Source organism: Protobothrops mucrosquamatus, unplaced genomic scaffold (assembly GCF_001527695.2).
Source record: "Protobothrops mucrosquamatus isolate PMUCROS unplaced genomic scaffold, P.Mucros_1.0 scaffold504, whole genome shotgun sequence".
NCBI classification, from domain to species: Eukaryota; Metazoa; Chordata; class Lepidosauria; order Squamata; family Viperidae; genus Protobothrops; species Protobothrops mucrosquamatus.
The window spans coordinates 712676-734516 of NW_015386820.1; the positions used below are offsets into that span (position 1 = coordinate 712676).

At 33.3% G+C, this 21841-nt stretch overlaps 1 protein-coding gene across 6 annotated transcripts in view; it reads right to left on the minus strand.

Annotated features, from left to right (window-relative positions):
- Positions 1–324: 324 nt before the first annotated feature.
- The window catches only part of NFIB (nuclear factor I B), a gene marked incomplete at its 5' end in the record, with an annotated part of 74624 nt that continues 53107 nt past the window's right edge, over positions 325–21841 (minus strand). For 3 of the 6 annotated variants that reach the window (XM_015816817.1, XM_015816813.1, XM_015816812.1), the window contains 2 exon segments: positions 325–2356; positions 15741–15829. In XM_015816817.1, the coding sequence (XP_015672303.1) occupies positions 2227–2356; positions 15741–15829 (219 nt within the window). 6 annotated transcript variants of the gene reach the window in all.

Consider the following 21841-nt stretch of genomic DNA (forward strand, 5'->3'; position numbering starts at 1 on the left):
CTTTTGATCTCTGTGGGTCTTGAGATTTTTTTTTTAAGTAGATATTTCTTTCTCAAATCAGGTCTGCCTGCAATAAAATCCATTCCGATTTATTTTTCATTATTATTATGCCTGTTTTCAAACCAGAAATGATTTCAGCTTGCACCCCAGGTGGAAAGTTTAAAAGAAAATACCTTTTTAGGTTTTTTGTTTTTACATCACAGTAGGAAGAAGAGTTGCTTTGTAGCCTTCACCCAGCCAATGCTCTGCTTCACAGCTACACTGTCAAGTGTTAAAAATCCTCCCCACCCACCCCAGAATATATAGATATATGTACGTAGTTTTTAAAAAAATCCCCCGTCCATCTCTTAGTACACAAAAAGGACCTCATCACACTGCAAAAATAGCAGTACCCACTTTGGTCAATTAAAACAAACAAACAAACAAACAAAAAAGCATACATTAATCTTTTGTCTTTTAAATCTGTGTACTTACCTATAATAACCAATACAGCTAAAAGCACTACCTACATAGGCAAAACTTGGTATTGCATAAGTCGTATAAATTTGAATCCCCTCCCCCCAATATTAATTGGAAGATGAAAAAACATGAAAGATTAATAGAAAAAACACCAAAATACTGAAAATATTGCTGGTCGATTACAATTTTTAAGCGGCAACTATACACAGCCATGATATGCTTTATAAATGTGAGATAAAGTTATAACTGCTTAAAAAATCCATGATGTCACTTTTGTTGTTGTTTTCCCATCTGGAGTACAAAATATTTTGTCATAAAAATGGTACAGATTTAAAATGATAATAAATGCAGCAAAATAAGTGTAGTGATGTCACTTTTTTAGATTTCAAGGCAAGGCACGTTATGTGGACATTATAACTTCGTGCAAATTAGGATTACTGGATAGAGTAGTTTTAAATTATTCTTTTATAGAGACATAGAGGCAAAATGCCCATGCACAATATTGTGTATATGAGAAATCTGTCAAACAAGGCTAATTTCTGAGAGCACCATGCAAGTTTTCAGCACCCTGTCATTAGGCTTTTTAAAGAGTGCATTTTTAAAAAATATATTTCAGATCCCCTTCCCACAACCTGACAATCTATCATTCCCATTTGTAAACCAGAAGCTATGCCCCTGTGACATGGATTTACCTCTCTCAGTCTCTCTCATGAAGGTTCTAGAGAACCTTTTCCATTATTTATGGGTTCTTGATCCAACCAGTAACTTTAAATAAATAAGATACCTCAAAGGAGGCAGAAGCTAAATCAACTTTAAGTGCTGTGTTTCAATTAATTTCTTTTTCTCAAGTAAATGATTTGTCTTGATTTAGTTAATGCCTTTTAATGACCCCTCCCTTTCAAAAGTGAGGGAAAAATACATTTGTTCGAATACTTTTGAAACTTATCTTGTCTTTTAATCCCCTCGATTTAGAGTCCAAGGGCTAAAGGACTTATAACAATTATCCCCTTTAGATACAGGTTTTAAATTGCACTTGCCTCTAATGTTTTCATTAGCATGGGGAATTATTTTAGTGTCTTTCTCAGGTTTTTTAAACTGTCATTTGAGACGATAACACTTTCTTTTACGCAAAGTAAGGCATTGATTTTATAGAATGCCTGCTTATTTAAACGACTTCCTGAAAAATTCAAACTGGATAACACACTAAGAAAAGACTGGGTTAAGGACCTAAGTTAAATAAATTGGGGTTGACAACTAAAAGCTGAATTTGTTTCTTTTTCTTTGAATTTTGTTTTTTAGAAATCAGACTGCTAAGGAAAAAAAATGGCTTCTGGCCTTCCTTCTCCTGCAGTTCTGTGGATGCCTCCTAGCCTTTGTTTTGAGAGCTAACTAGGAATAGTGATCCCATGCGTAAACAACAAGAATACTAAACCAATAAACTAGCTTATCATGCAAATATTAAGGCATCTAGAAAGTCAGTTAAAATATATTGTCAGAGACAGAACATCTATTTCCCAGTGGATTTCATAGAACAAAGGCTACTCAGGAGGAGCATCTTTCCACGCATCAGTGAAATATCATCGATCCTCTCCCCCAATCCCGTTTTTTGTTGTTGCTGTTGTTTTGCCATTACAGTTTCAATCTTAAGGGAATTAATGATTGTAAGTGCTGCAATTGCTGGTTTATGTTTCTTCTTTCTTCAGTTTCTTCTTTGCTTTTTGTCCCATCTTCCTTTCTTTTATAGTATTTGTTCAGTTTCAATCTCTCTCAGTTGCTTGTTTCTGCTTGAAGAAAAGGCTCTCCAATTATGTTCAAACCATAATTTTGGACATTTGTGGGCAGAATTGATGTCCTGTTTGATACTTGAAAGGGGACCAAGCTAGCCCAGGTACCAGGACTGTTAAAGGAAAAGAAAAAAGAAAGCAGAAAAACATTTAAATGTTGAATGAATATCTGAATATATGAAAGCCACCCGACCTCATGTTTGAACAATAATTCTAATAGCACTTTTTAACTTCAACGTGCAAATAGAATATTATACAGTGACTGATTGCTCTTATCAATTTAATCCTAAAACTAGCTGTGGCAAATGAATAAGTGCTTACTATAGGCTGCTTTCTGCCATTTAACACAACACTTGATGCTTGCAGAGTAGAATATTATTCCTATCAGCACAAGCTTCTCTTAATAACAGCGTTCACATTTAATATCCAGGTATAGAGAAAAATGTTTTTTTTATTCTTTTCCTTTATTAGGGAGACTATTCAATGAAAATGAATTGTAATCAGCAACAAACAGGATTCTTGTTGCAGCGTAACTTGACAACTTTAACATTTGCCTAAGTATTTCAAACTGCCCACCATATTCTAATTGTGTTAAAAAGGTCCACACAAAGTATTTATCAGAGTTATTTATGAATCTTTGGGGAATGGTACAACTCTCATAAGTTATTGTTATGCAAATCCACAAGATTTTTACAAGCCTCCATCTAGCTGTATATTGATTAGGTTAAAAAATACACAGCATTAGCCTTTGTATTATAACTAGGTTTATACACTTATAGAGGAAATAAATATTGCTTTAAAATGTAAAATAGTTGCTGAGATAGATAAATATTCAGATTAAATGAACTGGTAGATTGAGATTCATGTTCTGCACTACATTTTTTTTACGACCCTGTAGTCCCTTAAGTACATAATATAACTGGTATGCATAAAATTACTTTAAGAAATTATTTATTCTTGTTGTTGCATCTATATGCATATAACATTTGCCATAAAGATGCAACAGTAGCTTCCCTCCACCAAGTGATCCACACATATTCTGCTAATTGTAATTCATATGATCACTATAGCCTTCAAAGGCTAAATATTTCTCTTGGCCACTAATGGAACTGAAAAGACCAAACATAAAAATTGTGTTGTTTTCTGCAGGAACTGATCTCATGCAGGAGTGACAGAAGCGCAAAGAGTAGCATTAAATTAGTTGTTTTAAGACAATGTTGTTGTTTTTTACCTGGGGAATTTTTTTTATTAGTACTTTGTGGCAAATATAATGTAAAGCGGACTTAAAATATTTCTAGTCTAGAAGTCTTACAGAAACTAGACAACACCATTCATGCCCAGTTAAGAAGACCAACTTCACAGAACTGCTCTGATATTTTTTCAGGTTAAATAAATCTTTTGATTTTTACTACTATTGTAATAACAAATTTTAACAGTTTTGTGAAACATGTAATAAGCTGTTAATAAGAAATTGAAAGAACGTTATCTATAAAGTTATTAAGGAAAATTATTGACATGCTGTTATTTAACTTGCAGATTCTTTTCAGCCACTGATAAATTATGCTAGCCCCAAGTCATATCTGAGACAATGCCTCAGAACAGGAGACCTGTTTTTTATATGACTTAAGAACAGTATATGCCTTAAGAACAGATGCAGCACGCATTGATGCCTGGATCAAAAGTAAGCCATTACTTAATTCTAATAGAAGTTGAAATTTGTCCATCATCTTTACATTTTTAATTTAGTGATATACATACATACATACATACATACACACACACACACACACACACACACACACATATATTTACTTATTTGCCCATTATGCTAATACATAACATTATGCAAAGCAAAGGAAACAAGAATAAAACAAAATAAATTGAGAGTAGAACAGAAAATATTTAATTTATATGAACATTCACTATTTTCTATAACTTTCTATCCTTGCAAGCTATCTTTGCTTACACCACATCTATACACTGATTTATACATTGCCTTTTATTCTTTTAACTTCTGTTCTAGGTCTGAGAACACCATAAAATTCAATCAATCACAGCTTACAATAGTTTTCCCCTTCCTCTCCACCCATTAATTCCTCTTTCATCTTGTTAAGGAGATCTGTGAATACCTGTCTCTTCACTCAGTCTTTGGCAAAGGAGAACGAGATCCCAGCTTCATTCAACCTGGCCTATCACACTTGCCACTTTTTCTTTATATTTTATGTTTTATTGATTTTATTGTAAATTTTCTGATTGTTGTAAGTCGCTAAGAATTGTTGAGACTCAAGCGGCATACATGTTTTAAAGCAACAATAATAAGCCAGCTCCCAATGAAATGCTACCAGGACATAGTTGTAAGTTTGCTTGGTCTGAAGATCATGAGAGCTGTGTCAGAGGTTCGACCACACTGGACAGGTCTCATCAGAGGAGTCAGATGAAGACAGCGTCTCCCGTAAATAATATGGTAAGATGTAACATATAGAAACCTACAGAAGATTGGTCATCGCCTGGATCAACAAGGACTGTACTAGATTTTGGAGATCCTGCACATGTGGTGTGAAGTGGACTATAGGATTCAGGTCACTACTTGAGCAATTAGAGCCAACAGCTCCCAGACTACTTCAACAACATATCTGTTGAAAATATACAAAGACTTAATAAATCAAGTCCAATGAGAAAAGGAGATATGAAAAGAATGCACCAATTCTGGAAAGAGTAACATCCAAAATCAGAAGTAGCAGAACAGAGGATAGCAGATTACTATAGATCTGTCAGCAGCAGAAAAAGCCAGCATTGTCCCGGTGCCTGGAGGCCGTGCGAGTCTGCATGGGGAGGAACAGGTTTCGTCTCAACCCGTCCAAGACCGAGTGGCTGTGGTTTCCGGCGTCACGTCATAGCCAGTTGGTTCCATCTCTGGCTATCGGGGGTGAGTCATTAGCCCCTGCGGAGAGGGCCCGCAACCTGGGCGTCCTCCTGGATGCTCGGCTGTCTTTAGACGATCATGTGACGGCCGTGGCCAGGGGGGCTTTTCATCAGGCTCGCCTGATATGCCAGTTGCGCCCCTTTCTGGATCGGGACGCCCTACGCACAGTCACTCAAGCCCTCGTTGTTTCCCGCCTGGACTATTGCAATGCTCTCTACATGGGGCTCCCCTNGGCGTAGTTTGATTATGTTTCAGTGGGGGTTTTTGTATGGGTGTGTTTTTAGAACAGGCCTGTTATTTAATTCGATTTTAGAACAGAAACTATTTATTTATTATCGTGGTTTTTAGTATCGCCTGTTCACCGCCCTGAGTCCCGTAAGGGAGATAGGGCGGTATATAAATTTAATAAATAAATAAATAAATAAATAAATTGCTATTGAGCCATTCTCATTCCCAAACCAGGGACCCTCTACTCTACTTTCTCCTCAGAAAGAACAAAATCCTCTATCTGAAAAAAAAAGTGGAATTGAAACAAATAACTGAGCATATAGAATGCACAAAAATGACAGAAAGGAAACCACACAAATAGCAGAGGGACAAAAGATCAGTTTCTAATTGTCAAGATGATTTTAGAAAAGTGTTACGAGAAGGAAGACTAGCTTGAACATAGCTTGGATTAATTAAGTTCAACTCCCTGCCACATGACTGGAAAATCAAATGCCTATAAATAATAGGAGTCAGTAATAACATCAGAATCTTTGTGCAAAGATCAATGGCACAATAGAAGACACAGTTGCTGGTCAACTGGTGATAGACTGTACAGGTTACTATCAGGAGAGAAATCTTCATGGAGACTTTCACCACAACTCTTTGTCACAGTACTAATTACTCCGTCAACGATACTGAACCATTCAGGACATGGCTATTAAACATAAAATAATATGCCAGGCTATACCATCTCCTTTACATAGATGATCTGAAACTATATGGAAAAACACCACCTGAAATGGAATAGCTGTCCGTTTATAGCCAAGATAGTACAAAATAATTTGGACTAGAAAAATGTACCATCTTTACCACCAACAGAGGAAAATGATGAAAACTGAAGGAATCAAGCTGCCCTATGGAAGTAACATCACAAATCTGGATGAAGAAGATCAATACAAATACCTAGGCATCCTTCAGGCTGACAACATCAAGTGCACTGAAGTCCAGATGAAGGTTAGAAGTGAATAAATAAGCAAGTGAAGAAGATCTTAAATTCAAACTCAGTGGAAGAAATATCATCAAGTCAATTAACACCTGGATATATCAGTTATAAGGTATCTGAATATAAAGACCAGAAGACAATGAATCATTCTTTTCATCCACCCAGTGATGTTGACAGACTCAATATCTGTCAATTTACTAAGAAGCATAGATGGGTATGGAATGTTGCAAGTACACCAAGATAATTGAAGAAGAAAAAGAGGTATTGGAAGAATATGTGAAGGATAGTGAAGAAGATGCATTAAAGCTAGTATACCTGGTGGGCTTACTGAATTGGGGAGAGACCAAAATGCCCTATAAGAAAGATCAAATAAAGACTAAAAAAAAAAAAGACATGGCAACTCAAAGTATTACATGGCCAGTACATTAAAAAAAACAGGCAAAGTAGATAATAAGACCTGGCAAATGTATGTAAAGCCAGAATTGAGAAGACAGCAACAATTGGCAAATGCTGTTTATGCAAAGAAGCTGAAGAAACAGTGGACCACTTAGTTAGCCACTGTAAGGAAATCACATGTACTGATGAAAAATAAAGGCATAACAAAGTAGTAACAATGGTGCATTGGAATATCTGAAGAAATACCACTTGCCTGTATGCAAAAATTGGTGGGATTACAAAACAGACCAAGTAATAAAAAATGAAGAAGATAAAGTGTCTGGGATTTTAGAATTCAAGCAGACAAGCAACTGCAACACAACACCCCACACTTAACAATTGGTGATACCTGTAAGAAAGACAAAAAAAAAATTTGGAAAGTGGACATTGCAATATCTGGAGACAGCAGAATAGAAGAGAAAGGACTGGAAAAAAATCCCAAAATAGAAAAACCTGCAAACAAAAGTAGAATAACTATAGCAAAAGAAAGCAAAGATACTACCAATAGTAATAGTGCTTTAGGTGCAATCACAAAATATCTGGAACACTACTTGAATGCCATCAGCGTTGACAAATCACTATTAAGTCAATTGCAAAAAGTACCAGTTTCATTTGGAACAGCTTACATCCAGCAACAATATCTTTAATATTAGGAAACAACATCTGCCTGTCTCAGATCCTTGGGAAAAATTTGATAGACAAAAATGCCATGTCTAGTCTAAACATCTAGCTAACTCTGCAACCAATAACAATATTTTTATTTTACAATTCAACCCTTTCCTCTACAAGACAGAACCATCTAAGCAAAACTTTTGGTACCAATCCTCTTCTGCATATAATCCACATTCCTTCTTCACTCATTTACCCTTGACCTTCTCTTTTGTTATTTTACCAAACACATTTCTAAACTACTCTATGCCTTAGTCAACTGAGTGACTTCGGGCTAGTTACTCTCTCTCAGCCCAACCCATCTTACATGATTGGTGTTGTGGGAAAAACAGGACGAGGGAGGTGTGTTGGATAAGTTCACCGTCTGAGTGAAATAACTGAGTTATTTCTAAAAATAATAAAGGTGGGATACAAATAAATAAACCAACTAGTAAATTGAGTAAGCAGAAACATGCTCCTATGTGCAACAATTTTCGCTTCTTTCAATAGTCATTCTACAAATGAATACATTCTACCAACTTAATTTGGCTTAATTTTCTCCACCTTTTTGTCCAACTTTAATCAACATTCTACCAAATAACTAGTTCATTAGGTTGCTCTAGTTTTTGCCCTCTACATATAACTTTTATTCATTCACTCCATTTTCATTATCGAACACAATTACTTTGATTCATTTGTTTTCAGATCTGTACTTTTCTTTTTATTATGCAATCTAATATTTGTTGCAAATAATTTTAATTCACCAATAAAATTCCAGAGGCATTCAGTTCTCAAAACACTTCTATTGCCAGAACTAGTTAATTTTTTTACACATTTATTCATACTTTTATTAAACAATCAAGAGAACACTACACATATTTCTCTTATTGCCTGCATGATATTGAGCCATTTGCCAAGCATTTCATCTCTTTTCATACCTTCTTCTATCATATACTATTCCTTTCACATTCAACACTGAACTTTTAAACCACATTCTTGCAAAATTCAAGCTTATTTGCTTTATTATATACTTTCACTGTGTACAGTAAACTTTCTCACCGATATACATTGTCAATGAAGCGATAAAGAAAAAAAAAACCTCTGGTCTGGCACCTTCGGTTTGGCATAAGCTTCACCATACATCCCAACATCTTCCTATCAATACTTAAGTAAATAACTGGTACTTCTTGCATTTACTACTTGCTATTACTACTTTCTCCTCTGTGAAGGAAATCAACTGCATTCTCCAATCCTCAGGCAAAGATGCAGTCTTTATGCGCATATTAATAAATCCCATAGCTACTCCATGAGCAAGCAACATCTGTATTTTAACATTTTTTAAAATTTGACAGTATTTATGACTTACTTTTCAACATTTTTTTATTCAGTATTAACATTCATAATATTCATTTCAATTTTTTTTGAAATGTTATACTTTTACTTTTCAACATTTTTTTCACTACTAGCATCCATTTCAATTCTTTTTTGAAATATTTTTATCATTCCCATAGAAACTTCTAAAATATTCCTTCCAACATTTTTTTCCTTGAATTCATCACAAATCATTTCATTACATTTATTTTTAAATCCATTCACTCTGCCAAATGCTTCATTTTGGTCTTTGTCCCCTTGAATATTTTTGCATTCTTTTTCTCTCTATATAAAACATATAGTATCTTTCTCTTACACTCACTTTTTGCAGTAACATTCTATGCTTTTTTGTTCAATCATGCATTTTTTTTATTTCATATTTTACCAACACGTTTGTGGTAATTTATGACATTAGTCTTTTTGTTCTGTTTTAAACAGTTATAACTTCTTTATATCTACTTTTTATTCATTTGATTGAGAATTATGTCTTATAATATATTTTCATAAGGATTTGTCTTCCCACATGTTTTACTTTCACTAAGTGTAAACTTCCCATCATCCTTCTACACTTTACTTCATCTTCAAACATGACAATAAAATCTATTGTATGTTTATATTACTCATTTACCATCAGTAGGCATGAATAGATTTATGCTTAAATTGTGTATCTGAAACAAAAAGAATTTCAACTAATCTCATACTCATGAATCACCATTCTCATTCATTTGGGGTCTTCCAAAGGGCCCAATCCCACTCATTTGTTTATGTCATCCAATAATTTTTTTCCCTCCTAGATCACATTCATTCAGAATGTTGTGCTGTTCACCCCCAAACTCATCTCTCATTCTACTATTATCACCATTCACTGAAGCTTAATATGGATCTATTATAAATCTATCCATTCATACTTTTATTCACACCCAAACAACCCAGATGTGACAAATATATACCTTCTAACTTATATTTTAGCCCTTTCATTCAAACCTGAGTCTTTACTTCCATGCATTTATTCATCAACTCTACTCCACAAAATCAGAGTGCCTTCATTTGAATTCCACTATTCACCTTTATATCATACTTTTTACCATGTTCTTTTCTTAACATTCCAAGTTGCCTGGTTAAACTAAGTTTTCATAAAAAATTTTTAGTAAGACAGAGAGATTAAACTATCAGTACTGGTTGTACCAATGTCACATGCAGCATTTCCAAAGAACAACTACAGTATAAGTGTAAAGGAAGCCAAAATTCAATATCTAACTAAAGGGTTGCTTTGTAAGACAAAATACTGCTCCCCACAACCCAGCAACTAGTATTATAAAATGACACTTTCTGGATGCGTGTTATTGTGTCAGTGATGAAAATGATCATGGCCTATTTTAGACATTCTGGACATTTAAGAGGGTGCTGAAGAAACTATTCCAAAGATCAAGAATGGAATGTGATATTATTATAGACAGAAACGGCAGTATGTCTTGAATATATAATAACTAGACCCAAGTGACAAACATCCTGTTCTTGGAATCAATTGTTTATATGCATAATTAATACACCCAGTGTCAAATTTCATGATTATTTCAGAGCTTATCTGTTCCTCCTGCTGCCACATCTGTTGGTTCCTCATCCTGTATACAGGATATACCAACAGAACTTATTTTTAACTTTTGATAGAACAAATCAGAAAGTGAGTCAGCATCTCTCTCTTGCTCTCTTCCGCTCGCCCCTCCTTCAACTCCTGAAATCCTTACTCCTAAGTTCCTATTTGTGCATTTCAATTGCAAACTTCCACAGAATAGTGGTTTGGTGTTTGTTTTTGTTTTTTGTTTTTTTACAAAAAAACAATCAAATATGTATACTAAGTTGAACAGGCTTCCTCCATCTTTTACTTTTTTCCTTACCCTGCCCTGAAACTGCTTTTAAAAGGGCCTCCATATGCTGCATTTCTTTTAATGAAACACTATATTGTCACCATATCCTCTGGCGGCCTTGGTGACTGAAAAAGTAGGAAGGGGGGGAATGGCTCTTGTGTACCCTGACACGTTGTTTTAAAATACAGTGCAAGAGAGATCAGTCAAAAAGTTTATTTTTATATTATATCAATCTTTTTTCCTAACAAAATTTTAATTTGCTTCATCTCAATCCTTTCAGAAATTATTTCTTAAAAGGTAAAACCATACAGGCATTTATTCTTCTTCTAAACTCCTTCACAAAAGATGCTAAGCAGATCATGATACAACTTTGCAGGCACTGACGAAGCCAGTCATTACCATATATTTATTTTATTCGGTAAATGTTAAGAGAAACATCTCCTGAAAAGCTGCCCTTATTTATAGCTGAAGACATTATGTAGACTAAAACTGAGTATAGACATTTTGTGATCCACAAGGGGTTAACAGTCCACTTCACAGCTGAGAGCACTTTTAAAACATGCTCCTTTCCTAAAAGCAGGGCCAAAATCATGTGACAGGAAACATAAGATTAAGTTTATCCTACCTAAGAGAACAAAAGGGTGCTCAGAACAAACAACTAGTTTACTCTCTTGAAATCTCGTTTCACAAAATACAGCTAAAGAAATTTTCTTTCTTTCTTTTCCTTTGTGGATTCCCCACTGCACCCCATGTTGGTCATATTATAGTTTTGCTGCTTTTTCCATAAATGTTAATTTAAAATGCCAAACATAATCATGTGGAAAATGGACATTATTGATTCCTATGGTCTATTGTTTTCCTATTCTCAGTCCCTGAAGTTCAAGTTCAATCTGGAATTACATCATGTCTGGTTTCTCCTGGTTACCAGACGGCTTGAGACGTGACCACAGCTACAAAAAACAAACAGCCTTCTTCACGCTTCGGCTTCCCTATCGATTCAAACAAACTTTTTTTTTCTTCCTCTCAAGTATGCTTCAAGTATAGAGCATAGATAATTTAGAGATTAAGTTCCAAATTAGATTATCTAATGGCATCTTAATGGATTGCTGACCCATTTCCTGTGGGATGGCAGCATGCAAGTCTGGCTGGAATACAATTAATTTCTTAGGAAGTGTTCAGAAGATGTTTGCTTAAATGGAAAGGAAACATAATTCTCTGCACATCTTTCTTTATTAGAGAGCTGGGTGAAACTATAACTGAGATAGTGACAAACTGATACAAGCCAGAAATCCTTCCCCGCTACCTCCTGTACTCCAATGATTTTATCAGTCAGTATTTTCATCCCGTGATTCTTATTTGTAAAAACTGAGTCTGCATTTTAGTCCACACAAACTTATGATATAATAGGCAATTTATATCACTTGAAAAAACAAAAAGAAGGAGGTTACTTGCTACTGATTTGGTTCTTTTAAAGTTTACATTTAAGTTAGAAGCTTTAATCTGCAAGGCTGTTCTGACATTAAAATAAAGTTCCCAGTTTTTCCCATACCGTAAACTCATTTTTTTTACTTGCTTAACAGCAACAAAACAAACAGCTCCTCAGGAGGGGAGCAAGGAAAGCTGCTCCAAAAAGTTATATATTTTGACACCCTCCTGCTTTGGATAGAGTAGAAAAAAAATTCAGTGTTCTGACCCCAAAGAAGAAGCTAACTATTGTTTTGTACTTCTCAGCCAAGATGGCAAACTGAAAGCAGGAAATGTGAAGTTAGGATCTGGGAACAGCAAAATTAAATTGGTGCTCAAGATAACCCTTTATAAAACAGAATTAAATGCATCCGCTTTTTAAAACACAAATTACTAATATCTGATAATTATTGCCTTAATCTTACATTTTTGAAAAATCTGGCCAAAAACTTTGAAAGTTCACAACCGCTAATAGTTCAATACTATGGCCTTATTCAGCAGTAATTGTTTGACCTCTCAGGGTCAGATAAAGCTACCACATGAAATAAGGGCTAATACTGCATGTTGTGCATTGTATAAACATTTCTAAATATTTAGTTCAATGTAATACCAAACATTAGAAACTGTAGCTTCCTAAATAAAAGCCATGACAGCATACATCATGACATTACAGAAATGAAACAAATTATGTAATGACACAAATGAAGTATTGCATGTAGTTTACATCATTTGACCAATGATGTCATGATGCAATATGATTTGCCCCACTTTGACCTTCCCATCAAAACCCTTGAACAAAACCTCTCTCTGTACATACACATACACACACATACACACATTCAATGATTTTCTTAAACTAAGTTCCAATTCAAATTACCTCAGACTTAGAGCATATAGATATTCCTAAAGTTTTATATATCTGCATGCTGGTTGAATTTATATTAGAACTAATATCCAGGAACTGTATTGGTCTTTCTTGCTTAATTATATCTTAATTAAACCATGCTAAAATGAAATAAAACCTATTTCTGAATGTATTTGGGCAATGCTTACCATGTTTAGAGTATTTTCCCTGTAAAGGCTAATTAGGAGCTGATTATAAAAAATATATAAAATTTATTTAAACAAAAGGAAAATAGGGGCTTATAAGTAAACAATTAATATTCAGTGGAAGTTTATGGTAACAATACTAGGGACAAAAAAGGAGGATCCCGGGAAACAGTGTGGGCACTATTCAAAAAATCATTTACACAATAGTATTATATTGTGAATAAAAAGTAAATTACCATCAGTTTGTCTACAGCCTCTGGCCTAGCCCAAAATAACCTCTTTTCTCTAAGGTTACTTAGACAAAATCACCCAGTAAAATTTGAATCAAGGTCTGCTGTTCATTCACACTAAGACAAGGCATTCAATGTGGGGTTCTGAATATCTCTTTTGAAGACTTTTGGTTTTCTCCTGTCCCCATTGTACAGCATCTCTGAAAATACCATTAAGAATGGAAGAATGCCCTTTCAAAAGTTTTGCGTTCCCAAAACTTATCTTCTATCTGTACCAAAAGTGACATGACACCTTCAAATCCAATCCCCAGCTTCCTTGTAGACTAAATTAACTCAGATAGGGCAATTCTGAATTGGAAAAATGATCACACTTCTCTTGACTACTGCCTTTTCTCCATTTAGATTGGCACTATGATGGATTTGAATCCCAACATGATCCTAGTCCTATTAATAGTTCATGTACTATTCATAACACATTTTAACACATTTGGTTTACATTCTTTCTCATGAAGGTACATATATACAAAGTCAGTTACAATAAATTGAAGAACCAATTTACAAAACATGGAATATTTAATCAAGATTTTTTTTTTAAACTGTGTTTTGGGGGGATTAAAGATTAACTATGACAGTGATGATGAAAACATACATGATCACTACCAAACATTAACAAACAAAAAAATATAAATTACAAATATGTTAAATTTTTGGAGAGAACAAATGGACATTTAAGGCAGTTCAAAGAATAGCTATAAAATATGTTTCGTTAAAGAAGTTTTCTGAACAAAACTAAGCATAGTTGAAATGAATCTATGGAGATTATTGGTTGAAATGAACCTATGGAGATTATTTACTGTTTACATTTGAGGTAAGCCAAACAATCCAGTCTATACAGATTTAAAATAACTAGGTCGGACACAGCTTCGCAACTAACAACAACAACAACAACAACAACAAAAGCAATAATAACCAATTACATATACAGATACAGTAGTCCTCGATTTACAAGTATTTGTTTAGTGACTGTTCGAAGTTACAACAGCATTGAAAAAAGTGACTTATGACTGTTTTTCACATTTACAACCATTGCAGCGTCCCCCCATTCATGTGATCAAAATTCGGACCCTTGGCAACAGGTATGTATTTATGAGGGTTGCAATGTCCCGGAGTTATGTGATCACTTTTTGCAACTTTCTGACTAGGAAATTCAATGGGGAAGCCAGTTTCACTTAACAACCATCTTACTAACTTAACAGCTGCAGCAATTCACTTAACAACTGTGGCAAGAAATGGGGCAAAACTTACTTAACAACTGTCTTGCTTAGCAACAGACATTTTGGACTCAATTGTGCTCATAAGTTGAGGACTACCTGTATTCAAGAAATGCCATTAAATATGAGTGATAATTTCTAGAACTGTAGCAGAGGATAAAGGAATAAAGAGGAAGGACTTCATACTTTTACTTTGCAGCTTTTAGTATAAAATGAGAAGGAAAATTGGTTTGTATATGTGTGTGCATATATATATATATGTTGGTTGCATGTGTGCACTAAAGAGAGTGAATGCCCGTAAGATTCCACTTGGGGGATCTTGGAGACATTCATCCCGTTCCACTACATCTCCTGAAACTCTCCAAGGATTTACTCTTGTATTTGGGAAATTATCTGGAGTAATATTTCAATGAAAAAGGAAAGAAAGAGAAAATAATACCTTTTCATGACATTATCAAATTGAATTAGAAGCAATTCTGTAAAGATTCGGAGTTACTTAATTACACATATCAACTAGCATGTTAAACTTTTTCTATCAGTATCCATTTCGAAGTAGCAGTTTCACTTTACTTACTATGAAAGTAATTTTATGAAAAGGAAGACTAGCTAAGTCTAATTAAGTATAAGACAATTTTAGCTTACCTCAAGAACATTTCCTAAATTCATAAAACCTGCCCATGTGATTTCTCAAATAGTTCCTTTGGGTATTATTTCTATGTGGGTATTATTTCTATGTGTTACTTGTCATGTATTTTATTCCTAAAACCACAAATAATATAAACATAATATAAATTGACAAACTTCAAAGTATCTATCTATTTTGGCTATATTGCTTTCTTCACACAGTTTTATATTTGACATTGTATCAGTATTTGGCATTAACCATAATGTTCATTTGACCTAAACATGTAATTCAAAAGATGTTAGATATTTTACAGTTAAAATTTGACAAATTTAATCCTGGAGGCCAACTTAGACAGATAACGAAGAACCCAAGATAGTTTAGGTGTGGAAATAATTAAAATTTTACCTTTGCCAAGTAATTCCCAATGTATCCTCATTGGCACTGGGGTATAAATGCCTGCCGTTTTGATTCATGGTCCAGTCACATATCCTCAGCTGTCAATTGAAACCTAGCAGTCAGATATGGATCGAGCAGTACTACAGTTTTTAGTATTTAAATGAATGCATGCAAACTAGCATTTTATATGGTATAAACCTTACATCCCAAGTAGTAGTAGTGGGGGGGAGGGGGGAAACAGTTTTAAAAAATAAATTTTAAATTATTACAGTGTAAAATAAAATTGTACACATTTACAAAATGCTATATGAATATGCTTTTCTATTAATCAAGCATAAGAGAACAACTGGAATTTAGCAATTAATTATATTATAAACTTAGCTGGAAAGAAAATAAATATTAATGTTCAATTTTAAAAGAAAGAAAACAAAAAGCACTTAAAATTATTCAATCTCCAGGGGGAAAAAAAGGAAAAAAAACAGTAACTTTGAAAGCATGCATTTGGTGATACACAGATGACATGCAACTTATAGGAAAGGATCCAAAATTACATAAAGATCTTATATTACTCTTCAAGAAGGAAAGAGGCATTTGTAATAGAGGTTGATTACTTTAGTGTTACTCAATACAGTGTCTCTTAACATGCACTGGTAAAATAACCTAGTTCTTAATTCAAGACAATAGCATTTAATAGATTTTAAATACAAGAAGAAATGCATTACATGTAAACTGAAATAAATGTTTTACAGATAACCAAATCACCAGAATACCTCTTTTAAAAAAACACTACCCATTTAACTCTACTCAGCCATTGTCTATTAGATGTTAGCATTTTTGTTAAAGATCTAGTGATTATATCCGATAAAATAAGCCTTATCTAAAGAAAACAGAGATTTTAATCTCTATAAAATAACATATATCATGCATTGAAGAGCACCTTGAATTAAATGCCATAACGTGATTATGATTAATTGTATATAAATGTCATTTCTTTCCCTCTCCACAATATTTAAGTGGCTCTAAAAGATCAATGTTTTAGTTTAAGCAGTGACTTTCATAGCAACTCAATTTATTGCACTTCTTTCCTGAAAAAACACACATGCTGAGCAGAAGACTATATTCTGTGCATCCTGTTGCTGAGTCTTCAGAGATGGAAACACAGATTTTTAACAACTGTTTTCTTAGATATTATCTGAAGAACTCAGCAATAGAGAAAGATAATTATTTATTACTTTATTTTAAATGTTTCTATATCTTCTGCTGTTAAATTAAATCTCAAAGTGACTAGGAACTAAGTAAACATGGAATCATGCAGACAAAAACATTTGAAGTATAGTAACAATGGCAGAAGTTATGCAAAGAAAATGGGGTATTTTTTAGAGTAAGTCTGGTTGCTGATAGAAATGCTAGGTGCATTTTTATATCATTTCCCACAACTAAGGTTTTTTTTTTAAAAAAAACCAACTCTAATTCATGGTTTAAGGTGTGTGCAGCCACTTAAGTTGAATGAATGGGTGGGGAAGCTCTTGGAAATTTGTCAAGTCTAACTTCTGCTGCATGTTTTCCATTTATATTAATCACATTTCTTGTTTTTTTGGGAAAGAAAACAGTTTATTTTGGGGTAGTAGTTTTTAATTTTGTTTATAGTCATAGTGTTTAGTTTTTATAAACACTGTTATTGTAGAATTTATCACCTTAAATGTCCTGCAAGACAGAAATTGAACAAATAAGCAAGCAAGCAAGCAAACACTGAATGACAGAAAATCAAAGGCATGAATGGAGTGTGCAAACTATAGTTTGTTAATTGTAATCCAGCATGAGAGCTACGTTACAAAACAAGCTTACAATAGTTGCTCTCCTGCTGAAAGATAGTACAGCTAGAACCAGAATATTGAGGAGCTTGTATCAGCTGAGCAGACTGAAACCATGTTTCCTGATGTTTTGAGTTCTAAAAAGTGGTTTGAACAAATATTTTGGCAAAGTTGTTCTTTAAAAATCTTTAATAAAATCAGTAATATATTACTAATGGAATTTGATTTATTTTTTTTGGCATTTGCAAAAGACAGTAAGACTTGATTTCACACTTATTGTACACACAACACATGTTTAAATGTTTAAATGTTATTGGGATACCTTTCCATATGAACTGTAACATAGTTCAAAAATTAAAATTGTACTAAACATATATAGACAAATATCAAGCAATATGCTGCCTGCAAAGTACAGCAAATATGTTATTGATGCTGTCAGCTTTAAAATGGTGATCATGTGTTGGAGGACCAACTTTTAATCAGCATATAGGAAATAAACAGAGGTAGAACTTTAGGCCATTTCAGCACCACACAGCTAATACTGCTGGCCACGAATTTCTGTGTGTCCTTACACTCACTATCTTACTTCTTTATATGATAATCCAGTGCGTATTTCTATGCCTTAGGATACGACTAAATTAACACAAAATCTACCTAAATTACACAGTTTATTTTTGCAACTGAATATGGCTTCTCAGATATGATCTACTTTATACACCTGATTCTTCTGCTCTGTTAGTATCTGTGATGTTATCAGCTGAAAAGCAAAACAACAGCTCCCAAAGGAAATCATGCACAAAACAAAAATTGTATGCTTCCATTTTTTTCCTCTTTTATATTGGATGTCTTCATGTCTATGGAGATTCTCAAATCTTCTAATCTAGCTCCAAAGTGCTTTTCCAAAAGGGAACTGGGCTTTCTTGTTTTTTTTCTCTTGAAAACGTTTTGCTTCTCTTCTTGAAAGTAAACTGTTTTCAAAGAAAAAACAAAAAAAGTCCAGTACTTTTTGGGAAAAGCACCTTGGGGACATACATCTCATGTTACATAGCATTTAAAATAATGCCTTGGAAGATCTTTTAAGGGGTTTGCTCCTTCTCTCTGGGACTGCTTTTGTATGTGTATGTGCATGTATATTTGTGTAAAACACCTCTTCATTCAAGAAGTCCTCCACACTGAATAAAAAGTTCTCAGTTGGAGGATCCTTTTGAGATATCATTGAGGACTACTGTACTGAGGATATAGGAAAGAAAAAGTGGATGCAAGATTTGTTGAAAATTTCCTTAAATCAAAAGAAGACAAACTTTTCTGGCTAGAGATACATCTGGATATTTGGAAATGTGTGGTAGAAATAATAATAAAATGGCTTCCATAACAGGATTGACTTTTCACAAAGAACTGGGCATGGACAACTATAAAATGTTAATTTCCTATATAGAAGAACTAACCCCAGAAGATGTTCTCTCCACCCTGAACGGCCTTTGTGGGATACAAATGCATTGTTGCAAATTAATATTGTATTAGCTCTAGATCAATTATGTTTTCATGCCTTCAGTTTATAGTTGTCTAACATTAGAAAGCTAAATATGGAATTATATCAAGCTAAGTATGCAATCTACAAATCAGAAATCTCCCATACATGCAATTAATACACTTTGTTAAGATCCATGAAAATATCTGTGAATGTTCCACATAAATTCTAATGCTAAACTATAGAAGCAATTATTCCTCATTGTTGTTAAAGAAAACACCTACGTTATCTACTGTTTAGAATGATAATAGTAATCAAAATAGTACAGGAATTACACTGCCACCCACTTTGCAAAAAAAGCAGTGCTGACTAAGAATGATTCAGTCTTGAATCCCAAATATTATGTACTCAAAAGTAGTCAATAGATTTTGATTTCTGCTTTACACATTAACCCTGTGCATTTTCAATCAGAAGTCAGAAGGGATAAAGCATTCAGTTCCACGTTCTTAGAAAATATTTCTCAATTTGTTGTATATGTTACTTCTAACAAGATTCAGGGAACTGAAAATAGCCCTTAACAATCAAGCATGTGGTATTTACTTAGGTTCAGAACAGATATATAGTATGGTTGAACTAATTTTAAAACTAAAATCCTAAGGAAGAAATTGATTATAAAATTGTTATTAGGGCAACAGGTGCTGATTATTGGAGAAAGTCACACCATCATATCAGCAACATTTTTTAAATGCCTTCAATTCTGCTTTCATTTTGCAAAATGTTCATCTAAGGTGATATGGCACCATAAAACAAGTTTTGAAGGTCTTGCATGTACTTGCTTACTGTTTTAAAATACTTGCTCTAATCACAAATTAATGATTAACTCAAACATGTATATAATTTAATATTCCTAATTTAAATAAAATTGGTTTCCTTCCACATCTCTCTGGATAATTCTTTAAGTGAGTATTTGTAAAAATTAATTAGTTATAGGAGAGAACAGTGGATTGTTGTTTTTTTGTTGATTGGAGGAAATCTATAAACATTTGCATATTCTCATTGTTTGACTGAAATTTCCTTTCAATGTGTTTCCTTTACAAGAAGAGTAGGTAAAAGATGACCTCTTATTCATTTACATGCTTCTTTTGACAGTCATGTGATCAGATTTTACGTCAAGCTGCCAGTTATGATAAGGCACACAATATGAGCAGCCAGATAGCTCATTTCCTGAATTTAAGTTTGTTTAAATTTGTGGGTCTTTTACTTGCTGCCTAAAGCAAGAACGCTTATTATCCTGAAATTTTAAGATACACTTGAAACTACCTCTTCTGTTTCATTTATGTGCCCCTGAACAAATTAACCAAGGGAATTCATTCTTATTTCTAATTAATCCTTTAAAAAACAGAAAATGTATATTGAGACACACTCAAGATCTTACATAATATGAATAAAGAGTAATTATTAGTAATTCTCTACTTTAGAATATATTTTAAAACCTGGGAAAAGCCAAAAATATATCTGAAAATAATGCTAGGAATATGTATTTATTTCCATGTAGCAATAGAACCCAAATAATATTAAGCAGTGTAAAGATATTAAAGGTGTATAAATTTTGGAATGATTAGATAAAACTAATACAAAGAATGCTAACATTTTCAATATAATTTGTAACTACTATTTTATTTTGGCTTATTTGTTTTCTTAAGTGTTTCCTTTTTTGTAAGATTCAAACATTCAGTATTATTATAAATCCTAAAGAAAGGGTTTTTTAAAATTCATTTCCTGAATGAAAAGGGCACGGGGAAACTTGTCAAATCACCAGGTAATGAAATCTCTACAAGCAATCAACCAAGCTCAGAGAGCAACAAGGTCTCCACGGTTCAACTCAGTTTCATATAGTCTCTTCTAATAACCTGTTGAACTTAATCAGCTTTTACTATAAATTTTATTTTACATTTCAACATTTATTTCAGAGATGTGCTAAAGAAAGTTAAGGAATACTTCATTGGTGCACTTTTCAGTATAGATTTTTTTGCAGATTCTGTGGATTCGCACAGTGCTTGATCAACTATAATCTGATAACAAAAATAGCAACCAAATATAGACCTTTATTGTTCAAGTACAATTCATGAATAATTACTTCATCCTCTTCTTCCTCATCGTTATTATTGTTATTGTTGTTGTTGTTGAGGAACTTTTAATGCAATTATTGAATCAAAGGCCATTATATTCTAGCCACAATTTCATACTGGGTAGGGAATGTGTATAATACAGTCAATATTTAAATATCTAGAAAGTGTTATATCAATGTAGAAATATTTGTTGAACTGAAAGTTAAATTTAACAATCGTTTAAGAGCTACAACCATAGAAAAATGTTCAGATTTCTGATTTTAATAGTATCTTTGACTTTTATAATTATCAGTATATTAAGTTAAATTCTTTTAATAATAATTTGGTCAGTAAATTAAAATGTATTGTTGATGCTGGTTCTCAGTATATATAATCTTTTAAAGCTGTATTTATAACATTTTGAGATATGCAAACATTCCAGCAATAAATTGTTTTACTGGAATTTCTACTAAATTGTTATTTATATTATTTATAAGTAGACTATATATAAAGAAAACTGCCAACAATATAAGCTACTTAAATTTATGGTCATTATTATAAATTATATACAGTCTATATTATGGCTTCTCTTAACAACAACAACAAATAGCACTCTAGATTAAACCTTTCATAACTGAAAAAAATAAATCTCTTCAAACCTCAATATTGTGAAGCAGGGTATGTACCTGTAAGAATATTTATTCCTAAAGGTGCCGAGTATAT